The following is a 21,862-nucleotide window of genomic DNA, read 5'->3' on the forward strand; positions in this document are numbered from 1 at the left end:
GAGGTTTTCTACCCACACTTATATAGAGGGTTTCCATCCAGGTAGAGTGGACTAAGGTTACAACTTCTGTCGAATGAGGACTTGAGTTCTTGATTTTATTGCTTAATGATGAATTGAAAAATTAAATAACTAAGAACAGAAGTTTTTTCAATACTTCAGATGTTGGCACCTCCTTCTGGCAGTGATAGATTACCCTGGAATCTATTATTTGTTTATGAATATTCTATTACTGTAAAGGAATGCATTTTAAGTATTTCTGCTTGTTGCTGACTTTCACTGCAAGAAGTGTTATTTATTTTGCTAGAATCTATGCAAGTTTGTCTTGTGCCATCTGGCAACGTCATTTGCATGTATCAGATTGTATACACAAGCACCATTAAGTATCTGTTTAGGTTTCCTCAACACAACACTTTATTTTTAATATCAGAAACTGTTTTCATTCTGATCACTGGCCATAAATCCATATATTTCCCTGCTAAACATTATTTTGCATTCCATTTAATCTCAGATGAGTTTCTTCCTATACACTGAAACAGAATAATTTAGGATGCAGATGTCATTAATTTTTAGGGCCCTGGCCTTGAAGCACAAAATTTCATTCTCAGAGGTGAAAACTAACAGCTCAACAGATCTGAGCTGCCTGGTGAACAAGCAGTACCTATACCACACACTTCAGGAGGCAGCAAGGGAAATTTATTGCATTCACTGCCAACACAGGTTGGCAAAAAAAGATCCCCAGACTTGGAACACCACCAGGAATGGCCTATGCTCTTCTACAAAAAAAAAAAAAGGCACCTCTGTTCTCATCACTTCCATTTGCACTCCTCATAGGATTCCCTGGGGTCTGTAAAAGGGATAAGCAGGCACTTGTCTAAAGAGAGCAGGAAAGGACAACGCTAGTACCTCATTAACACAAGACAGTGGGGCAGGAAACTAACCAAGAGCCAGAAAGAACCATTTGGGTTTCGACTTCCCTGCCATTTAGGAAGTTCCTCCAAATGCTTCATCCCCCTGTGACTGAATGGCAACTATGCTCTTGAAACAACAAAATCACCTGCAGTAGCATTTGCAGTCAGGCTGTTTGCGACCTGCCACCTCTGTGTTTGTTGCAACAGACTTAGAGCAAGTTTTGGGGTTGTGTGTTTATATTTTGGCATTTGGTGGGGGTGTTTGTGTGTTTTATAGAAACAGAAAACACAACACTTATCTAGGTTTCACACAAGAGAAAAAACCTACAAAAAAGGATATTCATATTATCTCACAGAATCAAAGGTCACTTTATCTAGCTCTATCAACTGACTAACATCCAGGGAGGCTCATTCAGAATTCAACATAATACTAAACACCTACATAACGCACTCAAAGTAGTTAAATATACGTTATTATTTAAGTAAATCCCACCACACTGCTAGATACATGTTAATTAGCCAGCAGCTTTGATCCAAGTTAACGAATTCTTGGCAAACGCCCCCAGTTGCCTGTGTCACACACAGCTCCACCTGGAAACAAGGTCTCAGCAACATCTATCTACATTTTGCAGTTTTATTCCTAACATCTTATCACACAACTAGAACTCTCAGCTAACCTTCAGTCACTGCTGCATCCCTATTTTGGGCTTGTTCCATTCACATCCTGAATAGATCCTGTTTTATTTTCTCCCATCCAGACTTTTTATGTGGAGACTGTCTCAAATACATGCAGTACTTGCTCTGTTTCTGTATTATTCTGCAGAGCCCAGAGACAAAGTCTGACAGTGACAAAACAGACCAAGTGCCAAGACAATTGCTCTTCATGCTGAGCTAGGCATATTCTCAGCTCCTCACAGCCATCTGTCAGTAACTGTATCTGACAAGACAAGCAAGTGCAAGTACCTGAGGCAACAATCACCTTCCTTCTATAGCTGTATGTATCCTATAGCTCTAATGAAGTCAGGTACAAGTTGTCATGGTAGCTACAATGACACCTGAGAATTTCTAAATGGCATTTTTCATCTCAATGCCCATTTCAACCACTGAAGGTTCTCTGAGGTCTTGCTCTTTAAAACTTTTTTCCAGGTGTGTTTCTTTCTTTCCCAGCTCTGCAATTAAGGATTTCATGCAACAAATCCTCCCACACCAGCATCATCCTGCAGTGATCAAGAAGGCAGATCACCCTCTTCATCAACCTCACAAATTCTAAACTCAAGTGACAGACCAGTCCAGTTCTGCCAAACAAGAACAGAACCTCTGCTGAGCACTCAAGCACCTTCTTCAGATAAAGGTAAGTTCTAGAAACAGACATTAAATCTATGTAATTATCTTTTCTAGTAAGCACTACACAGAGATGCCTACAAGTTCTTAGTGAGTATTAGTGCATGTCTGCTGCAACAGAGGAGACTAGAACTACAAGTCTGTTTTTATTTCCTGATGCAAAATACATTCTGTTCCAGACACAGGACCAAATATTTAACAGCAAACCCCAAAATTAACTTAGAAAAAGGCATAAAAGGGAATTTTATCATAAGCTACATTGTGGGTGGAAGCAATTGGCACATTTAAGTGCACAAACTATAACTGCATGAGCTTTGCATTTGAGTGAAACGTAAGAAAGCTGGGGGGGAAAGGACCAAAGTAGCAACTATCACTCAGGAAGTACAAGTGCAGAACAATGAGTAATTTTTTAGACATCACTCAGTTCTTCAAATCCATGTCTAGATGCAAACTGATCCACAGAAAGCCATCAACCAGCACTACCAAAAGAAATTCCTTCCAAACAGGCAAAATAACAACCTAAAAAACAGACAGCTAATAATAAACAACTCAAAGCTGCTGACAATTTACAAAGCTCAAAGAATACCTTGAAGAGCCATGCAAATAGTAAATGAATTGCTTATAATAACACTCTAATCTGTGGAAATAGATAAGCAAATAAGTTAAGCACAAAGTTCATTACAGGTAGGCATTAGTGTCATATTCCTGCCTATATATCCTACCCACCTGAATCCACTAAGCCCCAAAGACATACACCTGCTGGATTAAGTACCACTACCTCCAAAGTTACTATGACTTAATAATTTGCCTTAGTAACACCTGAATCTGTGAAGCTTTTGCTGACTTTAAAGAAGAACCACCTAGAAATAGGACTTGTTTGTTCTATGATTATTTCCAATCATTAATTAAGACTTTGTAGGAAGAAGCTGGTGGGCTTCCAGATAAGCTGTGAGCTAATAAGCTTCAAAGAAAGGCTCACATACCTACCTATTTGAAAATCATTTAAGCTGTTAAGAATGCACCTCTAACAGAGATAGCCCATAAACTCAATATATTACAGTAAAAATTATTTAAGCTGCTAATACATCCCCACAGTGGAGTATATTTGATCATTGGAAAGTGTATTTAGTTATTCTAAAGGTTCAAACAAGTGCAGCCACTTCAAGCTGATAGAGAAACACCAATTCTGGATAGGGTTTACTTGCACAAGCTCCATGACCCAGCCCCAGTTTCCAGAACCAACCCTTTGCAGCAAGTCCCTCATGTAGAAGCAAAGCACTGTCATGGAAGGACCTTTGGCAGCCTACAGGTTTTACATTGTGAAGTTCTGCCTTACAGCTGAGCCTTTCCACCACCAGAGAGTTCCTTCTGTGCTTTCTAGTGGTAACTCTTCATCAGAGCAGCTCAGAAAATATGTCAAGCCTCTCCATATTGTCAACCCCTCCACCTGAAAAAGCAGCAAGTATCTCTTGCAGGCCAGGTTCCAAAGAAGGTCTCACAAAACAAAAGGTTCAACTTGCACTTTCCCAAACTCAATTAAAAAAAACCCACCACTTTTTTTGCCCCCATCCAAAATATGACATCAGGAAAATGTTATTGTCACAACTGCACAAACACCTTGGGCTGTCTGAGGAAGACACCTTTGGCCCGAAACTAAGTATTTCATCCATAAATACTGAACATTGGAAACCACAGGCAACTAGAAACTAAGCCCCAGAAATACTGTTTACACAGTAACTCTGAGAAAATACAGAAAAAAATAATAAAAACGCAGAGCACTAGCTAGAAATCCCCCACAACCCTTTGTACTAGTTAAAGGGTGAGAAGAAAGTTCCCACAATAACAACTAAAACAGACCCCTAAAAGATACTCACAGTAGGTGTCTATAACAGTTAAGTATGAAAATAGATCCTACAGATTATTAAAGCCTTTCTTCTTTAACAACTGTAATATCTTCCTGTGTTAATTAATTTAGAAGAGCCTATATGCAAAGATACTTATAGCTGAAAAGGGCCTTAAGTAGGTATAAGAAAATAAGTCAAAAATGAAAACAGCCAGGAAACTATAGTTACAGTGAACAAATAAAGTTAAATTAGTTATTCTAGACCCAAAGTATTACCTTTATAAAAAAAAACTACTTTCTTAACAACACTACATACTGACTTCACTATAACACAGCTACACCACCAATCACCTAAAGACTTACAAGCACCACAACCCCCTCACATTAATGGCCACTCCCTACCAAGGGCCCTTTATATAAACTCACCCTCAGCACAGCTCTGGAGGCTGGTCCTATAAATTTGGCAATGGCAAACAGCTGTTGTTTCTATAAACTGATGTGTTTGAAAGAAGGAGTTGTTTCTGCCTGGTAAGTGTGCTGCTTTGGGGCTTTTTCTTGGCTTGAGGAGTGGGGGTTTTGTGGTTGTTGTTGGTTGGCTTGCTTTAGTTTTTTCTGGGGGGAGGTCAGTTTTAATATTTAGTCTTGTAGTTTATAATAACTTTAAAACATGTGATGTGGCTCCATGCATAAGAAAGTTGCTTTCATTGGGAGCATCCAGTATAATTAATTATTTCTTTTAAGGCTATAGGATAGGCTTTAATAGTTCTGTGAAGCTGTCTAATAACAAATTTTAGGTATTGAGAGGAAAAATAAAGTAGCACTGTAAGTACAGTGGGAATACTGCTGACTGCAGGACATTGTGAGTCACAGAACTCTCACTTATCCTCAAATAAGCTCTCTGAGAATAAGAAAGTGATAGTAAAATAGGCATACAAGTGGACTTTATTCTTTCTACCTATGTTTATAGAGAGGATAGAATCCTATGAATCCTAAGACTTGTAGGGGTTCAGAAGGGGCACTGCTTGAGGAAGGACTGACCTGAACCACTGTCTGTGTCAATACTTGGATAGAAAGCCAGCATTTACAGGTAAGGTGCTTTGGAGCCTGGGCTGTATCCTAATGGGTCCTTGTTCTAGTTTGAGAGTCGAGTTTCTCTTTGTCAGGTGCTTAAGCTTGTTTTTGATATAAATGCTAATGCAGAGTCTTGTCCTATCTAAGCAGCTGTTAACTCCTCAGTAATGCTGTAACAAAGTATGTGGCTTAACAGTAATATCAGTGAGTGGTAATGACTTCATGGGAGGCTTCTGAAACCCTGAGAGAAAGGCAGCTTAAACAACAAGTAAATTTTGTGTTCCAGAGCACAGCTCAACATGAGCAATCTTGCTTTTGAAAAGGGGTGGGGGAAATGCTGTTCTACAGTAACTAACTCTGAACAGGAATTAGGGATGTGATAGGAGAAAACACTCCATAGTAAAGGCTTATCCCAGTGTAAAAATAATGGTCTGTCTTAAAAGTTAGTAAATAACAGTAAAAAAAAACCCACAAAAGTTTGTGTAGTAGAACAATGGAAGTAAGTGGCAGATAAAATCTTTTATTGACAATGTAAATATAATAATTTTTTTCTGGAAAAAAGCCTCTACAAATATTGGTCAGAAAATAACACAGGCTACTGGCCAAGAGCTTTTTAATGCAGAGCAGGTGGAAGCAGGTCTATAGAATATCAGTGTTGCCACATTCTGTAAGTTATGCCTACTTAACTTCCAGTAATGTTAATTATCCCTCTAAAGGACATGAACTAACTAGAAAAGTTATGCTATAATTAAATTAGCTCACTTCCTTTGCATAGATGATATAAAATACAAAAATAAGCAGCTTAAGATGCAAAATTGCATGTGAGTATATTCCAAGAGCATCCCTTCTGCTGCATCATAAATGAAATACTTAAGATTTGCCTTCAGTTTGTTATTGTGTGACTTCAGTTAAGTATGCAATAAGGCAATTAGGAAATGACAAATGATAAACATCTTCAAACTCTAAACTAGTTCAAGTTCTAAACAGAAAAGAGCTATATCTGAGCAAAACCAAATATTTCAGTCCTTGAATCCATGAATGAAGTATAGCATGTAAATCTTACAGACCAGCTCTCAAACATAAATATAAAAATCTGCTAACAAATTTTTTTCATGAAAGGAAGACTTGCCTGCTTGATTGTTTTTTTTAACTCAGATATGACATGACACTGTGCCTAAAAAATAATTTCCTAACTGTATGTATGCAGTATAAAATTTATTGAACATATTACCTTTTGCTTTTCCTGCCAGGAATGGCTTGGGGGTGCTGGTGGATGAGAGGCTGGACATGAGCTGGCAACATGAGCTCACAGCCCAGAGAGCCATCTGTATCCTGGGCTGCAGCAAAAGCAGCGTGGGCAGCAGGTCAAGGGAGGTGTTTCTGCACCTCCTCTGCTCTGGTGAGACCCCACCTGCAGTGCTGCATCCAGCTCTGGGGGCCCCAGCAGAAGAAGGACATGGACCTGTTGGAGTGAGTCCAGCAAAGGGCCATGAAGATGTTTAGAGGGATGGAACACCTCTGCTATGAAGAAAATCTGAGAGAGTCAGGATTATTCAGCCTGAATAAGAGAATGCTCTGGGGTGATCTTACTGTGGCCTTTCAGTACCTGGGGGTGTCCTGCAAGAGAGCTCGAGAGAGACTTTACAGGGGCCTGAAGTGAGAGGACAAGAGAGAGTGACTTCAGATTGAAAGAGAGTAGGTTTAGATTAGATGTCAAGAAGAAATTCTTTACTGTGAGGGTGGTGAGGCCCCAACAGACATTGTGCAGAGAAGCTGTGGCTGCCCCATTCCTGGAAGCATTTAAGGCCAGGTTAGGCAAGGCTTGAAGTAACCTGGTCTAGTGAAAGGTCTCCCTGCCCACGGCAGGGGGTGGAATGAGATGATCTGAAAGGTCCTTTCCAAGCCAGGCCATTCTATGATCTCCTATGCCCTTGTAAAAGTCTGTGTTCCCTGTACTTTAATAAATGTGTCTCTGTAAACCCTTGAGGGATGTTGGATTCCATGTAAACAGTGGGGCTAACACTGCACTGGTGCAGTGCCCAGCCTGAGATCTGCTGTTACTGTGCAGCTTGAGCTCTCAACATTCTTTAGCATTCGATCCTCGGGGCTCCTATCACTGATCTCAATTACAACAGTTAATGATTAGCACTCCTGAAAATCCATCCCATGGTGTTTTCAAGTACTCAGGAAATGAAAACTGTAAGGGCCACCTGTGAAAAGTTTAGATCAAGGAATTTGCCTGAGTCATAGAAACTGTGTTAAGATTAGAAATAACTACAGTCATCCACAGAGGTTTGTCTCATGATGGATGAAACTCTCACAGTCTGCATTTATGATCTCCTTAACCAGTCCACTTCCTTATAAGCTTCTGGCCTTCAGGAAAAAGTACACCTAATCATTGAGTGCCATGACCACATACCTTCCCTTACATAAGCAGTTTACCTGCTTATTAGTTCTTTCAAACAACTTAAATTCTTAATGTGCCTATGAAAGACAACTTTACAATGTAGCAAATTCTGTGTTACTGTAGATTAAGAGCAAGTAGGAATTTTTAGATTCATGATGGAGAGAGCTTTGCCTTGTCTATCAGTTTATGTAGGTCAGCTGTTAGCTGGGGTAGAAGCACAGTCTGCGCCACTGGGTTTTAAAGTGTTGACAGCAGAGAAATAGTGATACTCTGAATCTTTGTTGTCTATTACAAACTGAAAGAGTGAGGAATAATAGTAACAGCAACCTGTATTACCTTCTTTTATTCTTGGTCTTGAGTCCTATGGGAGATTACATGAAGGTAAAACATTCCCTAAAACAGCCAAACTTAAAAGCAGTATTTCTTGTAGGGTTACTTTTGTAGTAAAACACAGAAGTAACTGAAACAAAAGCTTTTTTTTCTGAAGAGACTGGTTTGTGACATCAGTCCAGCTGACAAATAAGAACCTAACACAAAGGCATTAAGTCACCTCCATATGTTGAAAATACATATATATATGCACACCCCTATATATATGACTTTTAGATATAATTTAGAACACTCACAGATGAGACTTCACAAGTGAAGCCAAGATACAAACCACACTAGGAGCAATGCAACATTTGATGTTGCATGTGAGCTCATTCACCTGTGTGAGCTCGGTCAGCTGTGCTGACAGAAACATTATTTTGTCTTCTTCCCAACTAATTCTGGTGCTTCTGACTTAGTGGCAAGACGTGGAGCCAAGTGAGCTTGATGATGCGTTCTGGTTGTCAGCTGTAACTGTTCACAAGTGTCTGAGTGGGCAGAGCAATGCATGTCTAGGATACCCCTGTTTACAACAGTGCGATGGGCTCGGTGTCTCCTCCCTAAGCTCAGCAGTTGTGTCCACTGGGGCTCATGCCCCCGGGCTCGGCTCTGCTCACCGAGGGCCGAGGGCGCCGCCACACGGCCGCGTTCAGCACTGCAGAGGAGCGCCCCTCGCCTGCTCGTACCCAGCGCGGCTCCCGGCCCTACGGGCACCGCGACGACGCCGCTCACCCAGCTCAGTCCGGCTACTGACTGCCGTCACGGAGTGGGAATAAAAAACGGGATATAGCGGCGCTGCCCTTCTCTGTAGCAGCCCGTGCCCCCGAGCCCGCAAGGGCTGCGGGCGGAGCTGCCGCCCTCTGGTGAGCAGAGGTGGGCCCTGCAGGCGCGGGACGGCCCCGGGCGTGCGGGTTCCCGGCTCTGAACAGCTCGGCCTACGAGAGGGACGGGGGCTCCCGCCAGGCGCGCTTAGACGGTGATCAGCACTCCGGGAGGTCCTCGCCGGTCCCGCTGCTCTATCTGCACGTGCTTGAGGGGCGTCTCCCCAGTCAGCTTTGACTCGCACCCCTAAAGTCCACAGCTTTTGAGTCTCCTGGAGCTCTGCTGCAACCTCCACTCCTCCAGTGTCACCGTGGTCTCTTTATTCATGCTTAGTTTTCCTCTCGCCACTGCCAAAGTTGTTTATTGGCTTAAATGTCCCTTCATCCCTTCTTAGTGCTCACTTCTTTGTTTCCTTATAACCTGCAACCCAACCCCGGGCAGTGAGTCTTCAATCCCATCAAATGGACTCTGCATCCCAAGAGCTCTCCCAGGGCACAGGTCCACTGGGATGACTCAAGCCCACAGGTTTGCTGTTCCAGGCAGCTGATATGTGTCACAGCTGGCAGAGCACGTGGATGTGGGAGGTGAACCTCAGTGCCACCTGTCCATAGCTGACAAAATCTGGGGTACAAGACTGCTTGCTTGTCTAAGGCATGTTTCAGAGCAATGGGTGTTACAGCACAACCTCTCCTGCAGTGCTGCAGACCCTTCACTGATAAGACCTTAATCAGCATGTTTCACGGAGCTGTTCAATGAATTGTGCTAAAGCTGCTAATAGTAGTGTGGGGCAGGATCAGCTGGTGGCTGAGTATTGTGGCTTCTGCCTAAATTGGCAGTTCCTATGTCACTGCAGGATGCCATCACCTCCCTGTAAAACAGCTTTTTCAGCTTCTTTCCAAGTGGCAGATCATAGGGGTCTCCTGACATCCCAGGCAGTGACGGATCAAGTCACTCTCACAGAAAGGTCTGAGTGCCCCTCGTGCATCCTGGCTCACCAGAGGCTGTGCCTCTATCGAGACCTGGAGCAGAGGGTGGGGGGACACAGCTGTGCTGTGCCACGAGGAGGGAGTGGGGAGATGGAAGGCTTCAGCCCATCCATGTGCACATGGCATCAGGTCTGCCTTAGTGCCTCCTTTCATCTGCTGCTATAGCAAAGTTTGGATGCGTTAGTTCTGGAGCATTTCTCTTGGCTCAAGACAAGAAATTACTTTTGCTTCTGTACTTCAGTCTTCAAAACATACCCTGTTGAATGTCAGCTGTGGTAACCCGGGATTCGTCTGTCCCGGGTTTCCTCTGCAGAACTGGGAAAAGTCCCCCTTTGACAGAGGGGCTCTTACAGCCCCTTGCTCCAAAAGTGCAGAGATGCATGAAGTTCTGCCTTCCATCTGCATCTCCCGGGAGCTCTCCCCGGAGGCTCCGTCTGCCGGGACGTGGGCTGCCTGCAAACTCCTCTGCGCTGCGACGTGTGACGCCCCCCAGGCCCCTTCCCCCCTTCTCCGCGGGGCCCGCCCTGACCCCAGCCCGGCCCCCGCTCCGCTCCGCTCGCAGTGTGCCCGCCTCTGCCGGCCTGTGCGGACCTGCCGCGGTCACGGGCACACCCAGGAGGGTGTGGGCACAGTGGGAGCGGGGCGCTGCCACGCATGGGGCCGGGGAGAGTCCAGCCCCGCGCTCACCTGGCCCGCCGGAGGCCCAGCTGCGGGAGCCCGACATCCGCAGGGAGCAGGTATTTCAGCCCGGGGGGACAGCCCTTGTCGTGGGGATGCCGTCCCGTGCTGCCACGGGGGCTGCGGGAGAGCTGGCAGAGCGCCACGGGGCGTAATTAACCCTTCGTGAATCAGAGAGGGGAAAGGAAAGGGGTTGCCTGTTGCCCGTGCTGTTCCCACACTCTGGAGAGTGGAGACAGGGAGCCCAGGGCTGACTGCTGGGGCATGAGGCTGGGAGTGGGGGCTTTGTGCCTGGCTGTGCTACTCTTGCTGTTTGGGGGTCACCCTGTTCCCCAAGCTGAGCCATCCCTCTGCCATCCCTCCTGCGAGGACAGGGAAGAGCATTGGCTCCTGCTGAGCTGCCGGGTGACACACGGCCCAGGCTGGCTCGGCTCCACCAGGGCAGGGGTCTTGTCCTGCACGTGGCCACTTGGTTGTCCTGTGTCAGCACCCCTGGGGCACAGAGCTTCTTGCAGGGCTGCAAACATACGCTGCCATGTCATTGACTGTAGCAATGAGTTTGTCATCCCTTCAAATCCCCTGTGCCTCCCACAAGCCATGGATGTGCTGTGGAATTTGTTTGGTGGGAGATAAAGGAGGGGTCCTGCCAGCGCTGGTGGACCCCTGGCTCCCACTGTGCTGCTCTCTCGTTGGAGCTGGAGCAGAGGCTGAGCAAGGTCTGCTGTGTGCCTAGCCCAGCTCTGTCTGGGACCTGTGCCCTGTACAAGGGTGTCACACCATAACTACTGATGCCACTGCTGCAGTTCCACTTTGAGCTGGGAGTCAGGGTGGTATTTTCACTCCAAAGCCTCCAGATAGCACCATTGGGGTGGATTTGTGTCCAGTCCTGTGCTGCTGCTCTGCCAGGCTCCAGTCCTAACAGCAACAGCCTTCTGAAGCAGCTGACCACTGAAGTACAGCTGGTGCCCACGGCCACTCCTGCTGTACTCTGTACCCTGCATGGGAGCCAGCCAGCAGATACTGGCACTGGTGCTCTGCCTGTGTGAGCGGGGACAGAGTGAGTCCCAGCGGGGGCTGGCTGAGCCCACTGCTCCCTGGTGGAGGTGGTGGCTCTGCTTCTGGGGACAGCTGGGGCATCAGCCCTCAGCCAGAGCCCCTGGGCATCAAGAAGGGTTGTGTTCAGGCTGATTCCTTCAGTGCCATCACTGAGCAGGTCACAGCTGCTGATTCTGGTCTCAGTGGATGTGGGGCATTGCTGTGCTGCTCAGCACTCTCTGTGCCTTGGCTGGCTGAACCTGCAGATGGCAGCTCCTGCAACCTCCCCCAGCCTGCTGAAGCTGACTGGGCAGGTTGGGGGTCCTGGTCTGCAATTGGTACCTGCCTGTGTGTGCCCCAGCAGACACTGAGGGGGGGGGGGGGGGGGCGTTCTGAGGAAGACTCTTCATCCCAGCCCTGGAGATGCACATAGTGGTGGCATTTGAGGGCAAGGTGACAGTGTGATGTGCTGCCCTGTTACAAGAAGAGACCAGGCCGACCTTGGACATAGCTAGGGCATGGCAGAGCTGCTCTCGTCTGACTGGCTGGGCCTAGGAGGACCTGCTCCCTCTCTCCACAGCCCAGATTGGAATAGGATGTGACTCTACTAGCCACACCATTGCTCCCAACATTGGAGAGGATGTGGTCAGCTGGCTGTCATGCCTGCTTCAGTAGTCACAGTGAAATGAGCCTGGCTTAATCCACAGGGTGATAGTGTTGTGTACAGTGCCAGGCCGGTTGGAAAGGTTGAGATGAGGATGAGGAGCAGCTCCACAGCAGGGCAAGCAATAGTAAACGTGGAGTTTCTCAGGGTGGATAAAGGGAGGTCTCATTTGGGGCTCTCTGCTTTTCCCAGAAAAGCAACAGGAATCTGGGGATCACAGCAAAGCATCCTGGCCCTCTCCCTGGTGCTTGGAGAACTCAGAAGTGGCCCTGCTCTCATTCTGGGTCTCTGTGACTGTGGAAATGGGTTCCCCCATAGCTGCTGCTCACCCACATCCCCTCCCATAGCACTTGAACCAACAATCATCAGCTGCAGCTCCTCCAGTCCTGCTGGGGACTCACTGCTGTCCCAGCTGAGCTACAGGGCTGCCAAGATGGTGCTGCATCAGCAAGGACCTGGGCTTAGGGAGCAGAACGGAAATTTCCAGGCTGTTGCACATACCCCAAGCTGCACAGCAGGAATCCCAGGCAGCACCACAGGGCTTCATGGTCCTTGCAATTGGGGAGTCTGAGTGCAAGGTTCTGTCCAGCTGTCTGGCAAGGCTGTGTGCCCCTGAAGCTGGCATAGTGGTCCTGACTCCCAGGCAGAGTTCTGAATCCTGGGCTGGGGAGGTCCTGCTCCCTGCCAGCTCCAGGCTTGCTCCAGCTTATTGAGTGAAGGGTCCCAGGGCAGCTTGCTGAACAGGTTGGGCTCTAGCCTGCTGAACAGGTCGGGCTGCACCCTGTGCTGCTTCTTTCCCTGGCACCATGCCTTCCCTGGGAACACAACCAGCAGCCCCACTATGTCCCAGGACTCTGGACCATTTGCTTCAGTGTGCTTCAGTGCCGCATCACCATGGAGTTGTGTGTTGGGAGGTCTCTGCCAACACACTGTGTGTATCTCCTACAGGACACCTGACCTTTGGTCTGGGACAGTCTGATGCTATGGCAGACCCCCCTGGCTGCTGTGCTGCCTGTGCCACCTGCCTGCTCTGCCCCTACAGCTGCCAGTGGATCACTGCCAAGAAGGAGAAGAGGAAGGGCCTGAGAACCACCAAGGTGATACCATGGGTGATGCTGAGCTGGGGCTAGCCAGCCAACCCGGGATGGGAGGCTCAGAGTGGTGGCTGTGGTGTGGAAGGGCTCTGGCTGGGATGCTTAGCCCAGACACTGACCTGCTGACCTCTTGCCGCTGGTCCTGCTTTCCAGGGCTAGGCCTGAGAGAGTTGGGGTGCTACCTGGCACCCTCTCTGTCGAGGGACTGCCCTAGCCTGGAGCAGTGAAAAGGCAAGAGGGTGAGCTGTCTGTTTTCACTGGCTAAAGACTGTACATGTGTGTCAGGGCTTGCACGCGTCTAGAGAGGAGCCCTAGGGCTGCGTGTGGCAGCAGGTCCTGGTGTGCCTGGGCAGGCACGTGGGAGGCACAGTTCCCGGGCTGGGTGTGGCAGCCACCAGGAGGGTGTCCCCAGCAATTTGTAACCTGGGAGTGGTCAGGCCCTGGGATTCTCTGAGGTCTCTGACTCCCATGGGAGTGGGTGTGCTGCTGCTTGTTCTGTCTTGCCTGGAATGTACAAACAGGTCTGGGCTGTTAGGTGTCCCTCTCAGCACCTGTGGCACCCCTCACCTGCCTGCACACGTGGGGCTAGGAGCTGGAGACCACATAGCTGGACCTGGCTTCAGCTGGGCAGGCAGGAGCAGTCTGTAGGTTCACCACTGCAACGGCAGCTCTGAAGCACTGCATCCCTCTCTGCCCAGCAGATGGGTCCCCCAGCTAGAAGGGAATGCAACCTGGCTCCTGGCCTTTTCCCATGTGCAGAGTCCCAGCCTGCCCCCAGGGAAATGCTGCATGACAACAGAGGCAGTCTTGCTACAGGGGCTGTCCTCTTCAGCCTGGCATAGGCAGTTTTTTAGCTTGTTGTAGGAGATGCTGATTCATTCCTTTAGCATGGGTCCAGCAGAAAGAACTCTTCTGCATAGCTCTGGTCCTTTTCCATGGGGCAGCTCAAGTGCCTGGTCCCTTGGGCCAGTGCTGGCTGTGACCCCCTGTGCTCCCTGCTGCTGGCTGGGTGCTGCCCAGGGGTCTCAGCAGTCTGACCAGGGGCTAGGTGCCCTGCAGATGTGTGTATAGCTGTCATCTCTGGCTTTCAGTGTGACTGCTGCTGGTTCCTTTTCCTCTTCTGCGTCTTCCTCGCCACACTGGTGTGGCTCTACTTTGCTATCATCATCCTCAATGATCTCCATAACTTCAATGAGTGAGTAGAATTTCACATCCAGCCTTGTTCTCCATGTCACCCCTGCCCCTCTGACCATTCCCTTTGCTGGCAGGTTCATCTTCAAGCAGGGGAAGTTGTGGTTTGACTGGTCTCTGGTCCTGCTCATAGCTACGGCGGTGCTGATCACCTACTCATCTGCACTGCTGGTGAGCCCCACTGATCCTGCCTGGGCTGGTGGAGGCATGGAATCTGTGCTGGGCACAGGCTGGATGCCATGCGCTGTGCAGGGCCAGGAGGAGCCCACAGCATCTGGAGCTGGGTCAGCCTGAGCATGGCCAGAGACCCTGCCTGTGCCAGGGGACCATAGTTCCTGTGGCTGAGTCCTGTGCCCCTACAGGGCTGAACTGTGTGGTGCTGCCCAGTTCTGACATCTCCTGTTCTTGCAGGTCCTTGCTTTGTGCTTGCAGCTCTGTGGCCAGCCCTTGAAGCTACACTGGCTGCACAAGGTGAGAGACTGGGGTTGCAGGGAGATGGTGCCTGCCCTGGCTGCCCTTGCACCTTCAGAAGCTGTGACTAGCTTACTGAGGCTGTGTATGGCTGCTACATCCCTGCTGAGTGGCTCTATATCCCCACTGAGCTGGGCTGCAGCTGTTAGTTCCTCAGACACACAGTCTCTGGGATGGGAATATTCCCATTGCTCAAAATACAGAGTACAGAGCTCAGCTGCAAATCCAGATGGGAGATTTGGTGTCTCAGGACCTGGGACTCATAAAGAAGGGATGTAGAGGGCTCTGCCTGGCCTGCAGCTGGCCTGCAGGATGCTTGTGCTGCCATAACTGCACTGTGTACTGCCCCACAGATCCTGCTGATTCTAACTGCCCTGGTGGTGGCTGCAGCCTTCACAGGACTGGGAATAAAGTGGGCGGAGGAATGGAGAAGTGCACAGATCTCCCTGCAGGTGAGTCACCTCGATACCAGAGACTCCCCCGCTGTACCCAGTACTTGGCCTGTGGGGTTGAGCTGAAGGGCGGTGACTGAAGACACCAGCATGGCTGTGTTCTTTGTGGGTTAACTTCCTACCCTTGACTTCTGCCGCCTGCCCAGGGAAGGTCCTCCTCCTGCTCTTGCAGTCCTGCCTGGAGCAGCTGCCATCAGGATGATGAATGGTAGCTGGACCAGAGTAGGGAGTCTGTTCAGTCTACCCATGAGCCTGTCCTTCCCTCCCTGGCATTGTGGATCTTCCAGTGGTATTGGCTGCAGTGGCAGATCCCTGGCATTGGAGCATGTGTATTTTGGGGACAGGGCTAGGTCTGGTCCTGGCTGACACTCTGACTTTCCTTCCCCAGGCAACAGGTCCCTTCCTGCACATTGGAGTCGTGGGGGGAATGACACTCCTTGCCTGGCCACTGGCCAGCTTCATCTACCGCACCCGCAACACAGGTAATCCCTCTCCAGGGTCTCCACCTTCTCCCTCAGCTAGTGCCCTGCTTCCTGCCACCCAACTGAGCAGCACTGTTTGCAGAGTGGTCCTCAGAGAGCATCACTGCAGTATGAACAGGTCTCCAGTTCTCAGGCTGGTACTAATACCGGGTCTTAGTTCCTTTTTCTCATGCCCAGCCCTTGGTGCAGATTCAGCCCTCATTGCTTTACACTTGAAGGAGGGCTACAAGTGGCAGTCCAAGCCCTGCAGAACTGCTGAGTTGAGATGCAAGGATATGTAGTAGGTCAAAAATAAATCTGCAGCGTTCCAGAGGCAGGGGATGCAATGCTTGACCTAGGGCAACCACAGGTTAATGCCAGGTGAAGCAGCCTTGGCTTATTCCTAACAGCCTGCAAAATTCTTCCTCTGTACCTCAGCCCCTCTATCTTCTGCCTCTGCCTGCAGGTCTCAAGGTGTTTCTGCTGCTTGTGTACTGCACAGTGATGATTGCAGTATATCTGGCTCCCCTGGGAATCACCTCCCCTTGCATCATGGAGGAGAACCAGCTGCCTCCCAAGCCCGCCCTTGTTGGCCATCGAGGAGCACCCATGGTGAGTGACCAGCACCACCAGCACCCTGGCAGTGGTCAGGGTGGATGGGGCAGGCTGCTCCACCAGTGAGAGCCAGGCAGTGCCTGGCCATGGGACACCAGATCCTTGCTGCCACAGGCCTGGATGAGCTCTGGCCAGCCCAGCAGAGCAGGGTCCCCACAGCAGCCAGGGCAGGTCAGGCTTGGAGGATGGCTGAGAACAGAGTGAGGAGGGGAGGTGCTTCCTGAGCACTACTGGACCAGGAGATGTGACTCTCAGCAGAAAGCCTGGCTGTATAGTGTGATCTGGGAAGCAGGAACAAGGCAAGCTCTGGCTTGTCTGTCCACAGTCCTTTTCCTTTCCACAACCATGCCATCTCATTGTGGTTGCCCTAGAGCCCAGCCAAGCTGCTGGGTGCAGCCAGGCAGGATGAGTGCCTGCCTCCTGCACCATCCTGCCCATGCCCTCTGCGTTAACACTGTTCCTTTTTCCAGCTGGCCCCTGAGAACACTCTCATGTCATTGCACAAGGCGGTGGACTGTGATGTGCAAGTCTTTGAGACAGACGTCATGGTGAGGTAAAGAGGCTCAAAGGGAGGAAGGGGCCTGTGTTTGCTGGGATGTCACCTTCCACATGGGGCATTCTGGAACACACCTGGAGGACTGATACAGCCTGCATTTGGAGGAAGCCCTATTCAAAAGGCTCTGCCACTCCCACCTTCCCAATATGGGACTGCTTCCAGCTTGATGTCCCAATGATCTGGGAGAGGTACTGGGTTTCTGTCCTTCCCATGCAAATTGCCTTCCAGGAAGGGAGACTCCATCAGGGGAGGGGTACTATTTGGAAAACAGAGCCTGGCTCTTCTTCATCTCATGTAATCGTGCTATGGGACAGCTGTTGCAGGGAGCAAGGAACTTCTTGGTTCCTGGCTTGGTCTCTAGGTGCTCTGTACTTTCTGGACACTCACATATTTGTGTAAAGGCCAAGTAGAATAAGGTTGGGGTGGGGGCTACCCGAGCAGGTGGCTGGGAGGGGGCAGAAACACCAGTGCAGGAATAGGAGACAAAAAGCTTACAACATAGAGCATCCTTCTCTGCTTCTTTGCCAGTGCTGATGGGGTTCCATTCCTCATGCATGATGACACGCTCACCAGGACCACAAATGTGCAGGCTGTGTTCCCTGAGAGGGCTGCCCTGAACAGCACTGCCTTCAACTGGACAGATCTCCAGCAGCTGGATGCTGGCAGCTGGTTTCTGGAGGTCAGGATGCCCTTTGGGTGGCTGGTCAGGGGTTGGGTGCATTTGTGGGTGAAGCATTAGCCCTGCCCTGGGGCTGCAGAACCTTCCCTCTGGAGCACAGGTCCTGGCAGAAGCCTGCACAAATCTCTTGGGTGCGGTTATGCCCCAAGCTGGGATTTGTTTTGACTACTCAGCTGAGTCACAGAGGAGATTGGTTTGAGGGGACATGTCTTGTGTTTGCTCTGAGCTGCACAGCCTGCCTGAATTTGAAGGCAGCTGTGGCGAGGCTCTTGTCAAAAGCTGACTAACTTCTCCTGAGCTGCTTTGAAATGCCCACAGGTGCTGAGGCTGCTTGAACTGTGCTGTTAGCAGGGACAAGAGTCGAGGTACCACAGGAAGGATCCCCGTGTAGGAAGGATCCCTGTTCCTGTCTGCACTGAAAATCACATGGAGAGGCCACTGTAGGAAACTGAGAGCCATAGACAGGCACCAGTCTGGGAGGTGGAAGCTTACAGGGAGTCTGCCTATGATGACTAACCCCCCCTCTCACCCTTACAGCGGAAGCCATTTCCCACTGTGGAGAGTCTTTCCGATGGTGACCGCGAGCAGGCAACTAAACAGAGGATCCCATCCCTGGGACAGGCACTCGAGGCAGCCAAGCAGAGCAATATCTCCATCATGTTCGACCTCCGGCCTGAGAACCACAGTGACTACCAGAACTTTGTCAATGCCACCCTGGGAGTGATCTTACAGTCAGGCATCCCTCTACAGCAGGTGAGCTGGTCACCGCCCCACCACTGCCAGGCCCTGCTGTCACACCCCTCCCATCGCAGGAGGTGCCCTGCCAGCCTCGCTGAGCATCCCTGACACCCCATACGCCACAACACTATACATGATCTCTGCTGGGCAACCCTGTCCAGGTGTGGGGTTCTCTAGCTGAGAAAAGTTGCCAAGCTTCAAAGTCTTCCAAATGTTTTGGTTTCCCAGCACTGGTCACCTTGGTGTGTAAACTATGACTCATTCTAGGGAGGGGACCAACACTACCAGCATGAGCAGGAATACAGTGCTGAGCCTTCCACCTCTCCGCACTGTGCCACACCTCTCCCTGCAGCTCTTAGACTCTGTTGCAACCTCCTGCCTTCCCTTTATGCTTTGTCCAACCTCTGCAGCACAGGCTATGTGCTGCCCTTAAGGGATAAATTACCACTCAAATTGCCTTCCTTTCTTGGCTTTTTGGGAATGTAGTGTGGGAGGGGACATAGCAAAGACTTCTACTATAGTGCTGCTCCAAGGTGCATTCTTGGTGCAGATCTGGGGCCAAAAGGGTGCACTGCATGATCCATTCAAGGACCCAGAAAGGACATAACTGCAGCAGCTTTATTAGACTGGAACTGCTTTCTCACCTCAGTGGGGTCTGTTGTGCTTACTTCTTGACTGATGCAAGCTTGTAGGAGACTGTCCTGGCTGAGATCCTCATGGAGGAGCTGAGCATTGAGCTGGGGTCAGGAAGCAGCTGTCTAAGCAGGTCATGTGTGCCTGAACCTGCAAGAAAATATTGGAAGAGGGCAAACTCTGTGGAGCACATCTCCTCTGCATGTGCTCTCTGGCTCTTTCCTAGGTCCTCTGGCTTCCAGACGGGTTCAGGGAACAGGTCAAACAGCAAGCCCCAGGTGTTCAGCAAGTCTATGGCCGGAAGAGACTCCAGAATGAGAAGGAGCCACTGCTGCATGTCAACCTGCCCTACCAGGACATGAGCTCTGAGGAGATCAGGTGAGAACCCCAAGCACCTGGGAGCTGTGGGGGTCTGGGCACTGTCTCAACTCTGTCCCAGGGGCCAGAGGTGAGGGCCAGCTGAGGCTGAGTGCTGGTGTGCTGCTGGAAAGGGCTGGGTGAGTGCCTTGTGGACAAGTGTGCCTTATCAAGGCAGTACTGGTGCAGGGGATGGAGCTGGCTGCAATCCTCTGGCTTGCCAGCAAATCTGTCCTGGGTCTGGATCTCCAGACAGTCACTTCACATGGCTGAAAATGCTGGATCATATCCCAGATGTACAATTCTCTCTTGGCTGTACACGGAGTCACAGCCCTCTGCTGTCTGCTCCTCTGACCACAGCTGTCCCCATGCAGGCAGTACCGCCAGGACAACATCTCTGTCAACTTGTATGTGGTGAACAAGCCCTGGCTCTTCTCTGTGCTGTGGTGCTCTGGGGTGAGCTCTGTCACCACCAATGCCTGCCAGGTGCTGAAGGAAATGAAACACCCCATCTGGCTGTTTGTAAGTAACCCCTCCATCCTTCACCCTGTCCCCCAGCACTGTGTCCCCATACACTTGTGTGTTCCTTTCTGCAGCAGCCCTGTGCAGCCAGCTACCTGGAAGGTGACTTCTGCTCAGTGCTGTACTGGCATGGGAACATGTGACCCTGTAGAAGGGACTGGTGGCACAGCAGGCTGGGCTGTGCCACCAATACACCACCCCTAGCTGGTGTTCAGTGGCTTGTCTCCTTGCCTTGCAGCCCAGCAGCACATATCTCATGATATGGATGGTTGTGGACTGCGTTTCCTTCCTTATCATCCTCTGGGCCTTCTTCTTGCTGAAGTATGTTTGATCTCTTTCCCTCTCCTGAGACAGGTCTGTTGGGGGATGTATTATTATGCCCTGGGTGACGGGTACATACCAAACCTGGTCTTATCTGCTGCCATCCCTCTCTGAACTCAGATCATTGTGGGGGTCCACTTCTGACTGGCTAGGGCAGCACAGTGTGTGGAGGCAGCTTATATCCCCAGGCTACAGCTAAAAATCTGCCCTGACCCTGCCTCAAGCTGCTGGATGCCTTAGTTCACACTTCCTGACCCGCTCTGTACCTCAGGGCTCGGGGGGTTGGAGCTGGGGGACCCTGGTCCCTTTTATCAGTACTGCAGGCACTGAGAGCAGATCTCTTGTGGAACTGTGGGGCCCCACAGCCTCCAGCTGGCAGCTCAGGGAGGCGGGAGGCCAGACTTGCATGCTAACATCGATCCTATTCCATCTCCTAGGAAATGCTCCCACAGAAGACGGACAGCGGGTGAGTGCGCACAAGAGGAGAGCTCCCCTCCCTCAGAGCAAGGCTGTGCCTGTGGGATTCTCCCTGACAGACAGGCAGCTTTCTCCAGCCAAACATGACAGAGCGGTTTGGGATGGCTGGGGGAGGAAAGGGAATCCCAGCCCAGGGAGTTCCTGCCTTGCCCTTAACAAACAGCCCTGTGGGGACAATACTGGGGAAATCCCACGTCCTCCAAGTGTCCTCAAACCTGCTTTTCAGGCCGCTCTGCCTGTTGCTATGGGATGGTGGCTGCCCACGATGACTATTTTTTCTCTCTCTCCTCAGAGTCTGAGACGGATGTGCTGCTCACAAAGATCAACAGCTTGATGCAAGAGTGACCCCTCTTGCCTGCGTCAGCCATGGGGAGGGGCAACCAGAGCCCTGCACAGCTCAAGCAGGGAGCACTCCTCAGACCAGCTTCAAGGCTCCTTTTCTTTGCAGACTCCTTCCTGAGCCTTCCTTCTCCATTAGTCTTCCTGGCACCTTTCATGGTGCACAGCTGCCCTCAGCTGAAAAGACTCAGAACTGAGTTCCTGTTTCCCACTGACAGCGAGGAACTGAAGCTTTGCAGGGGTTGCCTAGGGGTGGAATACTTATCCAGCAGTGTTGGAGCTGAGACCTGTACTTTGGGGTTTGGACAGTGGTTGGGATTTGGGTTGCTGTTTGGTGCAAGGGAAAGTCAGTCTTTGCCTGTCAGCAGCTCTGCAGCCGCTGAAGGGACCTGGTTTACGTGCCGTTCCCCAGGGGGCTGCCCTGCCCCACGGCTTGAGGAGTAGCAAGGAGGCTGTGCTTGCTTTTTGCAAGATGAAGGGCGAGGTGACCTCTTTGGACCCCCATGCTGGACATAAATCATGCTCCTGCTGGTGCTGGCTTCATGCTTACAAGCCAGGGTCCTGGCACTCCCTGCAGCAGTTAATGACTCTTGCTCTGGGGGGAAAAGGAGCAGGGCTGGGAGTCGGAGGTTTCTGGGGCTGGCAGGACCACAGTCACGCTCCTGCTGCCGCTCCAAGGCTGCAGAGGGAGCGATGGGACTAGGCATGACACGTTGCAGCAGGGCCTTGAACACGGCAAGAGGAGGGTATCGTGACAGTTTTACTTGTTGCTACCTATTTATGTCAATAAAGCAGAGGAGCGGCAGACTGACCCGAAGGGGTGCGGTGGGCA

At 50.3% G+C, this 21,862-nt stretch overlaps 1 protein-coding gene across 3 annotated transcripts; it reads left to right on the forward strand.

The window, feature by feature from the left end:
* Positions 1-4,559: 4,559 nt before the first annotated feature.
* GDPD2 (glycerophosphodiester phosphodiesterase domain containing 2) lies at positions 4,560-21,835 on the forward strand. 3 transcript variants are annotated; one of them, XM_071569152.1, is made up of 16 exons: positions 4,560-4,620; positions 13,073-13,221; positions 14,310-14,413; positions 14,487-14,580; positions 14,821-14,880; positions 15,234-15,332; positions 15,721-15,814; positions 16,260-16,405; positions 16,879-16,961; positions 17,493-17,643; positions 18,181-18,396; positions 19,241-19,392; positions 19,746-19,893; positions 20,132-20,214; positions 20,652-20,680; positions 20,984-21,835. In XM_071569152.1, the coding sequence occupies exons 2-16, from the start codon at positions 13,108-13,110 to the stop codon at positions 21,034-21,036; spliced, it is 1,626 nt and encodes a 541-aa protein (XP_071425253.1). In that variant the 5' UTR covers positions 4,560-4,620; positions 13,073-13,107; the 3' UTR covers positions 21,037-21,835. The 3 variants fall into 3 exon arrangements, with proteins under 3 accessions (XP_071425253.1, XP_071425254.1, XP_071425252.1); XM_071569151.1 differs by lacking the exon at positions 4,560-4,620 and adding an exon at positions 10,401-10,484; XM_071569153.1 differs by lacking the exons at positions 4,560-4,620; positions 20,984-21,835 and adding an exon at positions 10,320-10,484 and having other exon boundaries at positions 20,652-20,977.
* The last annotated feature ends 27 nt before the right edge of the window (positions 21,836-21,862 follow it).

Source organism: Pithys albifrons, chromosome 14 (assembly GCF_047495875.1).
Source record: "Pithys albifrons albifrons isolate INPA30051 chromosome 14, PitAlb_v1, whole genome shotgun sequence".
Lineage (NCBI taxonomy): Eukaryota > Metazoa > Chordata > Aves > Passeriformes > Thamnophilidae > Pithys > Pithys albifrons.